The sequence below is a fragment of the Dasypus novemcinctus genome, chromosome 12 (genome assembly GCF_030445035.2).
Source record: "Dasypus novemcinctus isolate mDasNov1 chromosome 12, mDasNov1.1.hap2, whole genome shotgun sequence".
Lineage (NCBI taxonomy): Eukaryota > Metazoa > Chordata > Mammalia > Cingulata > Dasypodidae > Dasypus > Dasypus novemcinctus.
In genome coordinates this window covers 7,376,677-7,393,471 of record NC_080684.1, presented here as the reverse complement: position 1 = coordinate 7,393,471, position 16,795 = coordinate 7,376,677, and the positions used below count along the sequence as shown (strand labels likewise).

Here is a 16,795-nt window from a genome sequence, read left to right as displayed (position 1 = left end):
AATCTCCATCAGAGTCCTCTATTCCCGCAAGTCTGATGAGCTGATTTGCAGGTTTTCCTTCTGAATTTTTGTGAACCCGGGGTTTAGTTTGCAATGCTCTGCTTACTCTCCTGGCTAATGCTTTGGCCATGTTTTTGGGGGCCATGGGGTCGAGTGGCCTGTTAGGGCACTCCTGTTTCCAATGCCCCTCCTCCTTGCAGTACACGCACTGATTTTGCCCTAGGGGTGGCCTTCCCCCCCGGGACAGGTGTTCCCTGTTTACTTTCCCTGACACAGGATTGCTTCTTTTGACTATTGCTGCTGCGACAAGGTCTGCTTTCTTTTTCATTTTCTGGTTTTCCTCTCTCCTGGTTTCTATATCCCACTTGACATAAACCTTGGGGACTACCGCCATGAGCTGGGAAATATTCATACCAGCGAGCCATCTAACTTCTATGGTTTCCTTCAGATACCAGCCTGTGACTGGGCAATGAATGCTACATTGACCATTGTTTGGCTCTCAGGAGCGTCCAGGTTAAAGGGCGTGTACACACGAAATGCTTCGCACAGTCTCTCGTGGAACTGAGCTGGACTTTCATCAAGAGTGTGTAGGACTTGGGTGGTCTTTGCCATGTTTACGGCTTTTTAGCTCCCAGCTCTGAGTCCTTCAACTAAGTCCCTCTGGAAAGTTTCTAGCCAGTTAACCCGGTCATGTCATTGGGATCCCATTGGGAGTCCCCATCTGGGAACTGTGTGCGGGAACATTGGTCACTGTTCAGTGACCTCTGGTGGTGGCTCTTTGAGCCAGGTGAGAGCCCCTTGTGTGACTCACGTTCTCTCTTCAAAGCTGAGTAAAGTCATGATGAGTTGTTTACAGTCAGCCCAGGTGGGTTTGTGGGTGTGTATGATGGACTGGAAGAGGTCCATCATGGCCTGAGTCTTCTCCAAGTATGGTGGGGTGTGGCTCTTGTGGTTAAAGAGGTCGGTGGTAGTGAAGGGTTAGTACATGCAAGCTTGGTTTCCTCCTTGAATCTGGCCATCTGCATCATAATAAATTGGAGCTTGGCCTTCATGGAGAGGTAGCTGTAGGGCAGCTCTTCTCCCTGCTCCACCTGTCTCCAGGGGTCCCATGGTCTGAGTTGTCCTCTTTCAGGGACTCCTTTCTGACTGATGGTCAGCACTATGCTGCCAGGGGCAAACGGCTGCAGGGGTGCACTTCCTGTTGGGGACGGCAGCAAAGGCAGCTGTGGAGGTGGTGGGGGTGCACTTCCCAGTGGGGACAGCAGCAAAGGCAGGTGTGGAGGTGGTGGGGGTGCACTTCCTGTTGGGGATGGCAGCAAAGGCAGGTGTGGAGGTGGTGGGGGTGCACTTCCTGTTGGGGACGGCAGCAAAGGCAGGTGTGGAGGTGGTGGGGGTGCACTTCCTGTTGGGGACGGCAGCAAAGGCAGCTGTGGAGGTGGTGGGGGTGCACTTCCCAGTGGGGACAGCAGCAAAGGCAGGTGTGGAGGTGGTGGGGGTGCACTTCCTGTTGGGGACAGCAGCAAAGGCAGGTGTGGAGGTGGTGGGGGTGCACTTCCTGTTGGGGACAGCAGCAAAGGCAGGTGTGGAGGTGGTGGGGGTGCACTTCCTGTTGGGGATGGCAGCAAAGGCAGGTGTGGAGGTGGTGGGGGTGCACTTCCTGTTGGGGATGGCAGCAAAGGCAGGTGTGGAGGTGGTGGGGGTGCACTTCCTGTTGGGGACGGCAGCAAAGGCAGGTGTGGAGGTGGTGGGGGTGCACTTCCTGTTGGGGATGGCAGCAAGGGCAGCTGTGGAGGTGGTGGGGGTGCACTTCCTGTTGGGGACGGCAGCAAAGGCAGGTGTGGAGGTGGTGGGGGTGCACTTCCTGTTGGGGACGGCAGCAAAGGCAGCTGTGGAGGTGGTGGGGGTGCACTTCCTGTTGGGGATGGCAGCAAGGGCAGCTGTGGAGGTGGTGGGGGTGCACTTCCTGTTGGGGACGGCAGCAAAGGCAGGTGTGGAGGTGGTGGGGGTGCACTTCCTGTTGGGGACGGCAGCAAAGGCAGCTGTGGAGGTGGTGGGGGTGCACTTCCTGTTGGGGACAGCAGCAAAAGCAGGTGTGGAGGTGGTGGGGATGCACTTCCTGTTGGGGATGGCAGCAAAAGCAGGTGTGCAGGTAGTGGGGGTGCACTTCCTGTTGGGGACGGCAGCAAAGGCAGGTGTGGAGGTGGTGGGGGTGCACTTCCTGTTGGGGATGGCAGCAAAGGCAGGTGTGGAGGTGGTGGGGGTGCACTTCCCAGTGGGGATGGCAGCAAAGCCAGGTGTGGAGGTGGAGGGGGTGCACTTCCTGTTGGGGATGGCAGCAAAGGCAGGTGTGGAGGTGGTGGGGGTGCACTTCCCAGTGGGGATGGCAGCAAAGCCAGGTGTGGAGGTGGTGGGGGTGCACTTCCTGTTGGGGACGGCAGCAAAGGCAGGTGTGGAGGTGGTGGGGGTGCACTTCCTGTTGGGGACAGCAGCAAAGGCAGGTGTGGAGGTGGTGGGGGTGCACTTCCCAGTGGGGACAGCAGCAAAGGCAGCTGTGGAGGTGGTGGGGGTGCACTTCCTGTTGGGGATGGCAGCAAAAGCAGGTGTGGAGGTGGTGGGGGTGCACTTCCTGTTGGGGATGGCAGCAAAGGCAGCTGTGGAGGTGGTGGGGGTGCACTTCCTGTTGGGGACGGCAGCAAAGGCAGGTGTGGAGGTGGTGGGGGTGCACTTCCTGTTGGGGATGGCAGCAAAGGCAGGTGTGGAGGTGGTGGGGGTGCACTTCCTGTTGGGGACAGCAGCAAAGGCAGGTGTGGAGGTGGTGGGGGTGCACTTCCTGTTGGGGACGGCAGCAAAGGCAGGTGTGGAGGTGGTGGGGGTGCACTTCCTGTTGGGGACGGCAGCAAAGGCAGGTGTGGAGGTGGTGGGGGTGCACTTCCTGTTGGGGACGGCAGCAAAGGCAGGTGTGGAGGTGGTGGGGGTGCACTTCCTGTTGGGGACGGCAGCAAAGGCAGGTGTGGAGGTGGTGGGGGTGCACTTCCTGTTGGGGACGGCAGCAAAGGCAGGTGTGGAGGTGGTGGGGGTGCACTTCCTGTTGGGGACGGCAGCAAAGGCAGGTGTGGAGGTGGTGGGGGTGCACTTCCTGTTGGGGATGGCAGCAAAGGCAGGTGTGCAGGTGGTGGGGGTGCACTTCCTGTTGGGGACAGCAGCAAAGGCAGGTGTGCAGGTGGTGGGGGTGCACTTCCTGTTGGGGACGGCAGCAAAGGCAGGTGTGGAGGTGGTGGGGGTGCACTTCCTGTTGGGGACGGCAGCAAAGGCAGGTGTGGAGGTGGTGGGGGTGCACTTCCTGTTGGGGACGGCAGCAAAGGCAGCTGTGGAGGTGGTGGGGGTGCACTTCCTGTTGGGGACGGCAGCAAAGGCAGGTGTGGAGGTGGTGGGGGTGCACTTCCTGTTGGGGACGGCAGCAAAGGCAGCTGTGGAGGTGGTGGGGGTGCACTTCCTGTTGGGGACAGCAGCAAAGGCAGCTGTGGAGGTGGTGGGGGTGCACTTCCTGTTGGGGATGGCAGCAAAGGCAGGTGTGGAGGTGGTGGGGGTGCACTTCCTGTTGGGGACAGCAGCAAAGGCAGGTGTGGAGGTGGAGGGGGTGCACTTCCTGTTGGGGACGGCAGCAAAGGCAGGTGTGGAGGTGGTGGGGGTGCACTTCCTGTTGGGGATGGCAGCAAAGGCAGGTGTGCAGGTGGTGGGGGTGCACTTCCTGTTGGGGACAGCAGCAAAGGCAGGTGTGCAGGTGGTGGGGGTGCACTTCCTGTTGGGGACGGCAGCAAAGGCAGGTGTGGAGGTGGTGGGGGTGCACTTCCTGTTGGGGACAGCAGCAAAGGCAGCTGTGGAGGTGGTGGGGGTGCACTTCCTGTTGGGGACGGCAGCAAAGGCAGCTGTGGAGGTGGTGGGGGTGCACTTCCTGTTGGGGACAGCAGCAAAGGCAGCTGTGGAGGTGGTGGGGGTGCACTTCCTGTTGGGGATGGTGGTGAAGGCAGCTGTGGAGGTGGTGGGGGTGCACTTCCTGTTGGGGATGGCAGCAAAGGCAGGTGTGGAGGTGGTGGGGGTGCACTTCCCAGTGGGGACGGCAGCAAAGGCAGGTGTGGAGGTGGTGGGGGTGCACTTCCTGTTGGGGATGGCAGCAAAGGCAGGTGTGGAGGTGGTGGGGGTGCACTTCCTGTTGGGGACGGCAGCAAAGGCAGGTGTGGAGGTGGTGGGGGTGCACTTCCTGTTGGGGACGGCAGCAAAGGCAGGTGTGGAGGTGGTGGGGGTGCACTTCCTGTTGGGGACAGCAGCAAAGGCAGGTGTGGAGGTGGTGGGGATGCACTTCCTGTTGGGGACGGCAGCAAAGGCAGGTGTGGAGGTGGTGGGGGTGCACTTCCTGTTGGGGACGGCAGCAAAGGCAGCTGTGGAGGTGGTGGGGGTGCACTTCCTGTTGGGGACGGCAGCAAAGGCAGCTGTGGAGGTGGTGGGGGTGCACTTCCTGTTGGGGACGGCAGCAAAGGCAGGTGTGGAGGTGGTGGGGATGCACTTCCTGTTGGGGACGGCAGCAAAGGCAGGTGTGGAGGTGGTGGGGGTGCACTTCCTGTTGGGGATGGCAGCAAAGGCAGGTGTGGAGGTGGTGGGGGTGCACTTCCTGTTGGGGACGGCAGCAAAGGCAGGTGTGGAGGTGGTGGGGGTGCACTTCCTGTTGGGGACGGCAGCAAGGGCAGCTGTGGAGGTGGTGGGGGTGCACTTCCTGTTGGGGACAGCAGCAAAGGCAGGTGTGGAGGTGGTGGGGGTGCACTTCCTGTTGGGGACGGCAGCAAAGGCATGTGTGGAGGTGGTGGGGGTGCACTTCCCAGTGGGGACGGCAGCAAAGGCAGGTGTGGAGGTGGTGGGGGTGCACTTCCTGTTGGGGACGGCAGCAAAGGCAGGTGTGGAGGTGGTGGGGGTGCACTTCCTGTTGGGGATGGCAGCAAAGGCAGGTGTGGAGGTGGTGGGGGTGCACTTCCTGTTGGGGACGGCAGCAAAGGCAGGTGTGGAGATAGTGTGGGTGCACTTCCTGTTGGGGACGGCAGCAAAGGCAGGTGTGGAGGTGGTGGGGGTGCACTTCCTGTTGGGGACGGCAGCAAAGGCAGGTGTGGAGGTGGTGGGGGTGCACTTCCTGTTGGGGATGGCAGCAAAGGCAGCTGTGGAGGTGGTGGGGGTGCACTTCCTGTTGGGGACGGCAGCAAAGGCAGGTGTGGAGGTGGTGGGGATGCACTTCCTGTTGGGGACGGCAGCAAAGGCAGCTGTGGAGGTGGTGGGGGTGCACTTCCTGTTGGGGACAGCAGCAAAGGCAGCTGTGGAGGTGGTGGGGGTGCACTTCCTGTTGGGGATGGCAGCAAAGGCAGGTGTGGAGGTGGTGGGGGTGCACTTCCTGTTGGGGACGGCAGCAAAGGCAGGTGTGGAGGTGGTGGGGGTGCACTTCCTGTTGGGGACAGCAGCAAAGGCAGGTGTGGAGGTGGTGGGGGTGCACTTCCTGTTGGGGACGGCAGCAAAGGCAGGTGTGGAGGTGGTGGGGGTGCACTTCCTGTTGGGGACAGCAGCAAAGGCAGGTGTGGAGGTGGTGGGGGTGCACTTCCTGTTGGGGACGGCAGCAAAGGCAGCTGTGGAGGTGGTGGGGGTGCACTTGCTGTTGGGGACGGCAGCAAAGGCAGCTGTGGAGGTGGTGGGGGTGCACTTCCTGTTGGGGACGGCAGCAAAGGCAGGTGTGGAGGTGGTGGGGGTGCACTTCCTGTTGGGGACGGCAGCAAAGGCAGCTGTGGAGGTGGTGGGGGTGCACTACTCAGGGAAATTGGCTCTTCCCCACTCCTCAGCACTGGCATGGTAGGAGCAATTGCATAAGGTGGCGGGAGGTCGTTTTCATCTGGCCCTTCTAGAATGGGTGGGTTGGCACTGGATTTGAGGCTCACTTCCTCTGGACCCTTTGCATGGTGCTTGTTTGGCTGGTTCCTGGGCCAGCACTTCTGGGCTTTTGTATTAGGCAAATCCTGGCTTCTTTAGTTGTACATTTCCCTAACCAGGGTGGACTTTAACTCACAGCATCCTGCCAGGCAGTGATGTAGGGGAACTGGTCAGGATGCCCTGGTTTTATGGTTACTACGTCATGGACTTTACAGGTGATCTGGGGGTCAAAGGTGCCTCCTGGGGCCAGCCCACACTGAAAGTTGGCCCTTCTAATTCACAAAGTCTTCTAAGCTTTCCTGGCTGGAACTTTATGTTGTATACATCTCCATGGAACACTCGGGGAAAGTTTTTCAGCATATAACCTAATGGGGTGGTACTTTGTGTGTTTCCCATGTTTCCACCCTGTGTTGATGCTGCACCACACTCACTCAGCCTTTCGCTTTGTCTGCTTCTGGCTGCATCCCTCATGGAAGCTTACGACACCTCTTAACCTTAGCGGGTCAGTACAAGACCCCGACTCAGAACAGGGTCACTTTGCAGGGAGGCTCTCAGACCACCCTTGACCAGATGAGGTTGCCATGGAACCACAGATCAGGACTCCGCACTCACCCCACAAAGTGTGTCTCTACGTCTCACTCAGTCTCCAGAATCACACGCACACCACCACCCTCTACTCTTTCTCTGACCTAGAGAAGATGGCTTCTGCCCTTCTCAGGAGTACTGGGGTCTTCTTTGGGAGTTGATCAGGCTCCCCTCCTCGTTTTTCAGAGTTAGGCTTTTCCTGTACTATGCCCCCAGAGGGTCTTACCCATCTAGTGTGTGGAGTTCCTTGCTTCATTTTCAGGGTCTCTTTTTTTCCCCTTTATTTTCTTTTAAATATTACATTCAAAAAATATAAGAGGCCCCATATACCCCAGCCCCTCACCGACCTCCTCCCACATCAACAATCTCTTTCATCATCGTGGGACATTCACTGCATTTGCTGAATACATTTTGGAGCACTGCTGCACCACATGGATAGTGGTTTACATTGTAGTTTACACTCTTCTCAGGGTCTCTTTTGAACCCTTTGGCACCTCCAGTTTCTCCAGGAGGGCTCTGGCAGAGTCCACAACCTCTTTCTGGACTTAGGGGAGTCCAGCGGCTGGGGTTCACCTGGGCCTTCCTGGCCTTCTTGGAGACGTCCGGGAGAACCAATCAACTGTTGCTGCCTCTGGTCTTCTCAGTATATTCCGGATGAGCCCCAGAGATGTTGTAGCAGGGAGAAGTTGGGTGTATGCGGTATTAGAGGTCAAGATGGGAGAATCTGAGAAGGAAGATTTATTAACAGTCAACCGGGCTCAGCGGACTCCTGTCCTAATAAAAAAGCCAAGCCCCGAATAGGATTTTTGGGTCCCTTCTATACAGAGGATATAGGAGTGGGGAGTCAAATGGCACGAATATGCAAAAGGACCTTTATTTGTTAGTTTCTTAGAGTTTCAAGTGTTTTACTTGTGTACCAGATAGGTCTTGCATTAACACATATTCCGCATATTCCAGGTAAGCTTGAATTAACACATATCCTCCAGGTAAGCTTGAATTAACACTTGCCCCCCACATTCCAAGTAAGCTTGAATTAACACATATAGTTTGCATTGTCCCTGAATATCCAAAGCCTATAGAGCTTATACCTCTCAATTGGCTTTCTGGGATATAGAAGAAGCTTGAATTTATGCACAGGCCATATTAATAGGACTAGACCAGGGCTTTTCCATCAAAGAGATGGAAATTATGAAAAGGAACCAAACAGAGCTGAGGACCACAGTAACAGAAATTTTGAACTTCCTAGAGGTGTTCAACAGCAGATTGGAGCTGGCAGAAGAAAAAAATCAAAGAACTTGAAGATTAGACAATAGAAATCATTCCATCTGAACAGTTGAAAGAAGAAAGAATGAAGAAAAGTAAACAGATCCTGCTGAAGCTATGGGACCACATCAGGCATACCAATATATGCACCGTGGGAATCCCAGAAGGAAGAGACAGAGAGAAAGGGATAGAGAGAATATTCAAAGTAATAAAGGCATTTTCAAAGTAAGACACGAATATACAAATCCAAGTTGCTCAACTAACTCCAAACAGGATAAACCCAAATAGACCCACACTGTCACATATTATACTCAAATGACAGAATGCCAAATATAAATAGAAAATTGTGAAACCTAAAAGAGAGAAGCATCATTTTGCATACAAGAGATCTTCAATAAGATTTAGTGCAGCATTCTCATCAGAAACCATAGGGGGATGACAGTAGTGGGATGACATATTTACAGTGCTGAACACTCACACAAAAAAAAATGCCAAAAAAGAATTTTATATCTGGAAAAACTGTATTTTGAAAATGAGCTACCAAATTGGATCAAAGATCTAAATATAAGAGCCAAGACCATAAAGCTCCTAGAAGATAACGTAAGGAAGCATCTATGAGAATTTGTAGTAGCAAATGGTTCCATAAGCTGTACATCCAAAGTGCAAGCAATGAAAGAAAAATTAGATAAATGGGCTCTCCTCAAAATTAAAAACTTTTGTGCTTCAAAATGAATTTGTCAAGAAAGTGAAAAGGCAGCCGACTCAATGGGAGAAAATGTTTGGTAACCATCTATCTGATAAGGGCCTAATATCCAGCATATATACATAAATCCTACATCTTGAAAATAAAAATTCAAACAACCCATTTTAAAAATAGGCAAGAGACTTGAACAGACACTTTTCCAAAGAGGAACTACAAAAGGCTAAAAAGCACATGAAAAAATGCACAACATCATTAGCTATTAGGGAAATGCAAATCAAAACTGCAGTGAGGTATCATCTTACACCTGTTAGACTGGCATGTATTAAAAAAAAAGAGGATTGCAAGTGTTGGAGAGGATACGGAGGAATCCTTATCCACCACTGGTGGGAGTGTAGAATGGTGCAGCCATTGTGGAGGACACTTTGTCAGTTCCTCAGGAAGCTAACTATAGAGCTGCCATATGACCCAGCAATCTCACTTCTGAGTATATACCCAGAAGAAGTGAAACAGGGACACAAACAGATATATGCCCACCAATGTTCATAGTGACATTATTCACTATTGCCAAAAGTTGGAAACAATCCAAACGTCCATCAACACATGAATGAATAAGAAAACTGAATGGAATATTACTCAGCTGTAAGAAGGAATGCAATATTAACTCAAAGGATAACATGGATGAATCTAGATGACCTTATGTTGAGTAAGGTAAGCCAATCACTGAAAAACAAATGACTTCACTGATATGACTTAAACAAATTGAGCAGACTCATAGACCTAGAGTCTGGAAGATAGGTTAACAGGAGGTGGAAAGGGAGTAGAGGGTGTTGAGCCAATGCCCATAAGGGCAAAATCCATGATAAGCTGAGGGGGTGTGGTTTGGCAGTGGAAGGGCATGAGAGTGGTGCAGTGATCTGATTGGCCTTGGTGGTGCTGGACTGCTAGGGGGAGTAGGGTGGAATATCCATGGAATTGGGGGGAGGGATGGAGGAAGGAACAAATGAACTCTGGGGATTTGCAGGTCTGTGGTTAAAACTACAATGAACAGAATGTTCTTTAGGCAAACATGGAAGGGAAGAGTTACTGGTGCAAGACATTGAGGGTAGGGGGATATGTGGGATAGGGCACAACTGGGGAATGCCTCTACAGAATATGTAAGTGTTCATCTTGTCATAGTGCGTTATCTTAATGGGTGGAGACACAAATAAACAAGAAAATATTAAACTCCCATCCTTGGGAGTCCTGATATGTTCTTAATTAGAGGGACAAGAATCCCTTGAGAACATAGGCAGTACCTAAAGGAAGAAAACAGACAATATGTCAAGCCCTCAATATTATTGCAAGTAACAATGAATCTTATTCTTCAAAACTTAAAAATCAGTGGTTACCGTAGGTTCTGAAGGGAAGGGGAAGAAAGAATAGAATAGATGGAACACAGAGCAATTTTAGGGTATTGGAATTGTTCTGCATGATCTTGCAATAACAGATACAGGCCATTTTCATTTCATCAAAACCTATAAACTATAAAAGTGTATTGTCCAAAATGTAAACCATAATGCAAACCATTGAACATGGTTAGTAGCAATGCTTCAATATTTGTACAGCAATTGTAACAAATGTACCTTTCACATGTAACATGTTAATAGAGAAGAAACCCCAGGGATCAAACCTGGGTCCTCCCATATGGTAGGGAGAGGCCTTATCACTTCAGCCACATCTGCTTCCCATGCCCCTTTTATCTGAACCTCTAATTAGCACTCTACTTGTAAATACATGTTCCAGAGACTTAAATCTTTGGTCTGTTCATGTATCGGTAGAGCCCTGAATCTCAGCAGAGTTGTAACACCTACTCTTCAGTTCATTGGACTCACCCAGAACAACTAACAAGGAGATGGTGATGGACAACACCCATCCCAGGGAACAGAGAGTGTCTGCAACTACAAGCAAGATAGTTCCATCCATCTGTCCCATGGGATCTAAGCCTCCTCTCAATTAGAGACAGAGTGTGCATCACCATCCGCAGATCCTCAAGATTGGGGAATGAACTACAAAGTAAAGTAGACTTATTATTATTCTATTATAAGATTATTATTGTTCTAGCAGTGGAAGTACTTTGGTATAAAGGCAGTGGCCACCAAAGGTTCTGAAGGGAGTAAAGCAGTTTGACATTATTGATGAATTCTGAAAAGAAATATTGGATTGTTTGTAAACTGATCTTATCCCCTGGGCATATTAGATTATATTGGATTCGTAAATTCACTTGATTAAGTAATTATGTGTACCTCTTGTACCTATAGGGTGTTGTGTCCCCACCCTTTGGTGGGTGGGACTCACAGATAAAAGGCATAGCAAAGGACAGAGCTGAGGGTTCTTAATGTTGGAGTTTTGATGTTGGAGTCTAATGCTGAAGCTGGAGCTCCAGGGAGAGAGGCAGAGCCATTCACCGGATAACCTATAGCTGACCTTGGCAGAAAGGCAAAGTCTAGAGAGCCTCATAGTCTACAGCTGACCTTGTGGAGAAGTCACAGATGAGCCCAGAGGAACCCAGGAAGCCTGAACCCTCAAGACGTTGGCAGCCATCTTGCTCCAACATTTGAAAATAAACTTTGGTAAGGGAAGCAACTTATGCTTTATGGCCTGGTATCTGTAAGCTCCTAATCACAAATAAATACCCTTTATAAAAACCAACCAATTTCTGGTATTTTGCATCAGCACCCCTTTGGCTGATTAATACAGGGAGGGAGAGGGAAGCATAGGTGCAACATGGGGGCATTTTTGGGACATTGGAATTGTCCTGCATGACATTGCAATGACAGATACAGATCATTGTATATTTTGTCATAACCTATAAAACTGTGTGAGGCAGAGTGTAAACTATAAAGTAAACTATGGTACACAGGTTAGTAGTCATACTTCAATATGTGTACATCAATTGCAACAAATGTGCTGATGAAACATGTTGTTAATGTGGTAGAGTGTGGGAGGGGTAGGGGATGGGGTATATGGGAATCCCCTATATTTTTTATGTAACATTTATGTAATCTAAAACTTCCTTTAAAATAAAATATTCCCAGATAAACAAAAGCTGAGGGAGTTTGTCACCACTAGACCAGCCCTACCAGAGATGCTGTTTTAAAGGCAAGGGCATTAGACAATAGACTGAAGCTGCATGAAGAAATAAGGATCTCTAGTAAGGATAATGACACAAGTAAATACAAATGCCAGTACTATCGCATTTTTTGTTTTGAAACTCCACTTTTTATTTCCTAAAGGATCTAAAAGGCAAATGCATCAAATGCAATGATAAATCAGTGGTGTTCAACTCAATGCACAAATATTCAACTTGTGGCAAGAACTACATAGCGATGGGGAGTGGAATGGGTAGAGGAGCACAGTTTGTGTATAGTATTGAAATTAAGTTGGTATCTAAGCAAAGGAGGTTTTTATAGATTTGGGATGTTAAATTTAAGCCACATGGCTACAAAGAAAACATCAGAGAGAATGCAAACTCATAGAAACAGGGGCCGGGTTAATGGGGAATTAGTGCATAATGGGTGTAGGGTTTCTGTCTGGGGAAGTTTAAGTAACAGAAGGTGGTGAGGGACTGTGACAGGGTAACTGTGAGTAACCTACTGAATGGTGTGCTTGGGAGTGGTTGAGATGGGAAAGCTTGTTTTGTATTACGTTCCTATTATTTTTTTTTAAAAGAAATCAGCAGATAAGGAGACAATGATAACTAAATGCAATATTGCTACTGGACAGAATGTGAAAATGGATAAGAAAAGGCCAAATGGGATATTTTTTGGACATAGGAAAATTGGAATAGAGACTGTAAGCTATATATCACTGTTAAATTTCTTGAACTTGATAACTGCTCTTTGGTGGTTACAAAGGCGAACATTCTTGTCTCAGGAAATGTGCATGGCGGTATTAAGTGTTCAAGAAACTTGATGTATACAACCCACACTCAAGTGTTCAGAAAATGGACTGATAGACAAATAGACAGATAGATGATAAATAAATGAACTGATAGCTTGATGGATGGATAGACTGATACAGCGAATGTGGTAAGATTGGTAGTTCTAGGTATATGGTGGGGGAGAAGGTTATATTGGAGTTCTCTGTATAGACTTTGTCCTGTTGACTTTGAAAGTGTTTCCAAATAAAAAGTTTAAAGAAATGACAAACAATCCACTAGAAAAGTGGATAAGGGTTACGAGTTAATGGTTTGTTGAAAAAGAAATAAAACATACGATCAATGTATAAAAATATGGTCAATTTCAAACACAATTGAAGAGGGGTAAAACAAAATCAGATTGTATATCTGATTTGTAAAGACAAAAATCTGATCATTCTCCATGTTGGCAAAACATTTCCAACACCATTAGAGAATAAGTTATATAAAAATTTATAGCATCGCTAGAGAATAATTTGGCAATATGCTTCAAAATTATAAATGCAGATACTCTAATACAGCACTTTCCTAATTAGAAATGTATACTGTGGACATACAAATGTATGTAAAGATATATTCTCATGGATGTTTCCTATAGCACTAATAGCAATAAACTGCAAAAACCTAAATGTCTATTAGTAGAGAATTTTAACTACATCCATACAATAAAGTCTTAAGCAGCCATAAAAGAAAATGTAGTATAGATAGATGACAGCTAGCTAGCTAGACAGACATAGAGATATTGAAGGATGCCCAAGAATTATTAAGATTAGGAAGATCAAGTTGAAAAATCATGTGCATATGATTGCATTTGTATAAAAATAATATGGGGCAAAAGCACAAACAACAGAAGAAAAATTAGAAAAAGAAGACTTCATCAAAATTTAAAACTTGTGCTTCAAAGTAAGCACTTACTTTCACCACCAAGTAAGTGAAAAAATCCATAGAATGGGAGAAAATATATTTAAATCATAATATCTGATAAAGAATTTATTTACAATACATAAAGAACTCTTACAATCAACAATAAAAAGACAAATAGCCCAATTGAAAAGTGGGCAAAGGATCTGAATAGACATTTCTCCAAAGAATATATACAGATTGTAAATGCACACATGAAAAAGTCCTTAGTATCCTTAGAGAACTGCAAACCAAAACCACAATGACTTACTACTGAACACTCCCAGGATAGCTAAAAGAAAAAAATGTAGACAATAACAAGAGAAACTGGAGCCTTCACAAATTGCTGGTGAGATGGGAAAACTGTACGTCGACTGTGGAAAACAGTTTGGCACTTCCTCAAAATGTTAAACACAGAGTTACATATAATCCAGCAATTCCATTTCTGGGTATACACTCAAAGAAGCGAAAACATGTATACACACAAAAATCTGTAAATGAATGTTCATCCCAGCATTATTCATAATAGCCAAAAAGTGGAAACAACCCAAATATCTATATCAGCTGGTGGTTGGATGAACAGAATGTGGTATTTGCGTGCAATGGAAAAGTATTCAGTCATCAAAAGACTGCCGTGCTGACACATGGAGGAACCTTGAAAATTCCACGCTGAGTGATGACTCCATACACAAGAGAACATAGATGATATGATTACCTTGATATTTAATGTCCAGAAAAGGTAAATCCATAGAGACAGAAAGTAGGTTAGTGGCTGTCTGGGGTTGGGGAGGAAGAATGGGGAGTGATTGTAAAGGGTTTTCTTTTTCGGAATGATAAAAATTTTCTGGGATGAGATAGTGGTGGTGGTCACACAACTTTGTGAATATACTTAAACCCACAGAACTGTACAGTTTAATGGGGTGAACAACAGGGTGCTGAAAGTGTTTTGGAATTATATGGAGGTGGTAGCTGCTGACTGACAGTGAGTTGTTCACTTTACCTGTGGCTATTTTTATGGGAAATTTCCTCTGAAAAAGAGGAGGGAGATAGACGTTTAGTTATCACCTTAATTTGTTTATTAAATTTTAAAAATTCTTTAATTCATTAACAACTGACCTTTGTAAGTGTGCTAGGTAAGTGTTCTACAGCTTTACATAAAGATGACATATACACATATCAGAGGGACAAAAATTACTCTAAGTGCAGTTCTAGGAGAAGAAAAATAGGAAAGGAAGAACAAAGATCTTCACTTTAGTCTTCAAAGGTAACTTCTGAGCACTTCACTGGAAAGGTTTTTTGGAGTTTTATGTACGAGCTGTCTTCAGAAGGACTGACGTTTTCCATGCTTAGTTGCTTGTGGACTCCTCAGCTGGAGAAGGAGGTGGGACTGGGGGTAGTGTGGGGTAAGTCCATGGTAGGAGGCGGGACTTGGACCAAATCAGAATCAGAATTGAAATCCAAGACCAGATGGCTCTGGGTTCTGGGCTTCTAGGTTCTTGGCTTATGTCACATAAAAGAATGTAAGGACATACCATAGGGTAGGCAAGGGAGTAAAGAGTTTATTAAGAAACAAGAAACCAAGAAGTACCAGGTCCAAGGCAAGGACCACTGGACACACCGCAGGGTGAGTTGTGTGTGTAGGGCCCCAGGTCAGGGCTTTTTAAAGTCTGTTTGCTGTTTCGATTGGTTGCCCCACCTGACATTTTTCAGGGGGCCAATGGTGAGTCCTTTTGAGCAAATCTGGGGCTTTCCCTCATTCTAAAATAGATTTTCGTGGCCAGGATCTCACAGTGTCTTTCCAGCAGCCTTCTTCTCAGGTGGTTTTTGGGTGGGGTCTCATGGCCATGTGCTCTGTCCGCCATGTTGTTGTCGGCCACTTTGTCTGCCATGCCCTGCTGCCTTCCCTCTTTCACTACACTATCCTTCCTCAGTCTCCCTGGCTCCACTGCTTTTCTTGGTATTTCTTCTCTTGCAGTCATGGTGACTCTTGACCTGGTCACCTCGGAGCTCAGGTGCCTGTCGGGGAATTTAACACTGTCGCCTGTGTGGCTTTGCTGAGCTCCAGCCTTGCATGCCGTGGATTCCAGAAAGTGCAGGGAGCACTTTATTTTTTCTCCTCACTGGTCTTCAAATGAGCTCTGTGGAATCTTCCTTTTGGACAATATCTCTGGCAGACCCCCTTAAGTTTTTCCTGTCACTTTCATGAAATAACAAAATGCCTCATTTACAGGCATCAAGAAATCCAGACTGGTCTAATAGCAAAAATTTAACCATGTTCAGCTCGAAGCTTCTCTCCTCCCCTTTCATTCCGCACTTTTTGTCTACCTTGTTCTTCTGCCATGTCACACCTTCTCCCCCTACTACCCATCGCACCTGCTTGTATGGTGTAGTTATCACCTGGCACATGGTACAATGCTGGCTCTTCTCTCTTCTTGCTCAAGCTCCTTGGAGACCTCGCCACAAGCCCCACATGTGAAGGACCTGCCACTATCCACTCTCACACTGTGTTCTTTTGGGTGGGTCCCAGTTTCTCAGATCCTACCCAGGATGTCGTCCTCTTAGGGAGACCTGGTCAGCCCAGCTTCCTTTTCCGGCACACATGGAAAACTTCTGGAAGTGCAGGTTTCTTTCCCATTGCTGGGGCTCTTTCTAACTCAGTTTTCAGGTGCCAACCTTTCTCTTTTAACCTTAAAACTGTGAAATGTAGTGATTTTAGTTTCTCAGCTGCAAAAACAAATATGCAATGGATCAGTTTAAACAATAGGAGTTTATTTCACAGTTTTGATTCCAGGAGAAGTCCAAAACTGAGGTGTTAGCAAGGTGATGCTTTTCCCCAAAGACAGTGGTGTCTGGAGACTTTCTGCCAGGGACCTTGGTCCTTGCCTTTCCCCTCACACGGCGATGTCTTCTCCTTCTCCACGGGGTCCTGTTGACTTCTGGCCGCTGCCTGCTCCTGTGGCTTCTCGCTCCAAGCGATTTTCACTCTGCTCATAAAAGACTCCCGTAATCCATAGGAAGCCCAACCTGATTCGGTTGGGCCACACCTTAAACTGAAACATCTTGAAGAGATCTAATTTACAGCAGGTTCACACCCACACGAATGCAGACCAAGAACACATTCATACTGGGGCAATATTCAATTCACAACAATAGCATACACAAAGAAGTCTGTATATGTACATTTTAGAGAATAGCAATATTAATGATAAAATGAACATCCATATTCAAAAAGAAAGTGATCACTGACAATTTCTTGGAATCCCTTTTTTTTTTTTAAAGATTTATTTTTATTTATTTAATTCCCGTCCCCTTCCCCGGTTGTCTGTTTTCTGTGTCTTTTTGCTGCGTCTTGTTTCTTTGTCCGCTTCTGTTGTCAGCGGCACGGGAAGTGTGGGCGGCGCCATTCCTTGGCAGGCTGCTCCCTCCTTCGC

General features: G+C 48.0%; 1 protein-coding gene across 1 annotated transcript; it reads right to left on the bottom strand.

Moving 5' to 3' along the window:
- Nucleotides 1–1,128: 1,128 nt before the first annotated feature.
- On the bottom strand, nucleotides 1,129–15,343 carry LOC139440213 (mucin-5B-like). Its single transcript, XM_071219143.1, has 6 exons — nucleotides 15,154–15,343; nucleotides 4,664–5,813; nucleotides 4,256–4,513; nucleotides 3,083–4,156; nucleotides 1,706–2,830; nucleotides 1,129–1,606 (listed from the first exon to the last, which is right to left on the bottom strand). Exons 1-6 carry the CDS (start codon nucleotides 15,341–15,343, stop codon nucleotides 1,129–1,131), a joined length of 4,275 nt encoding a protein of 1,424 aa, XP_071075244.1.
- Nucleotides 15,344–16,795: the final 1,452 nt, after the last annotated feature.

Bases quoted from the DNA above. Each gene is read 5' to 3' on its own strand.
- LOC139440213 (XM_071219143.1), bottom strand. From the start codon at position 15,343: ATGACTGCAAGAGAAGAAATACCAAGAAAAGCAGTGGAGCCAGGGAGA. The intron at 5,814-15,153 runs GTGAGATCCTGG...CCACCTCCACAG, and splicing joins AAGGCTGCTGGAAAGACACT to CTGCCTTTGCTGCCGTCCCC. The intron at 1,607-1,705 runs GTGCACCCCCAC...CATCCCCAACAG, and splicing joins GCTGCCGTCCCCAACAGGAA to GAAGTGCACCCCCACCACCT.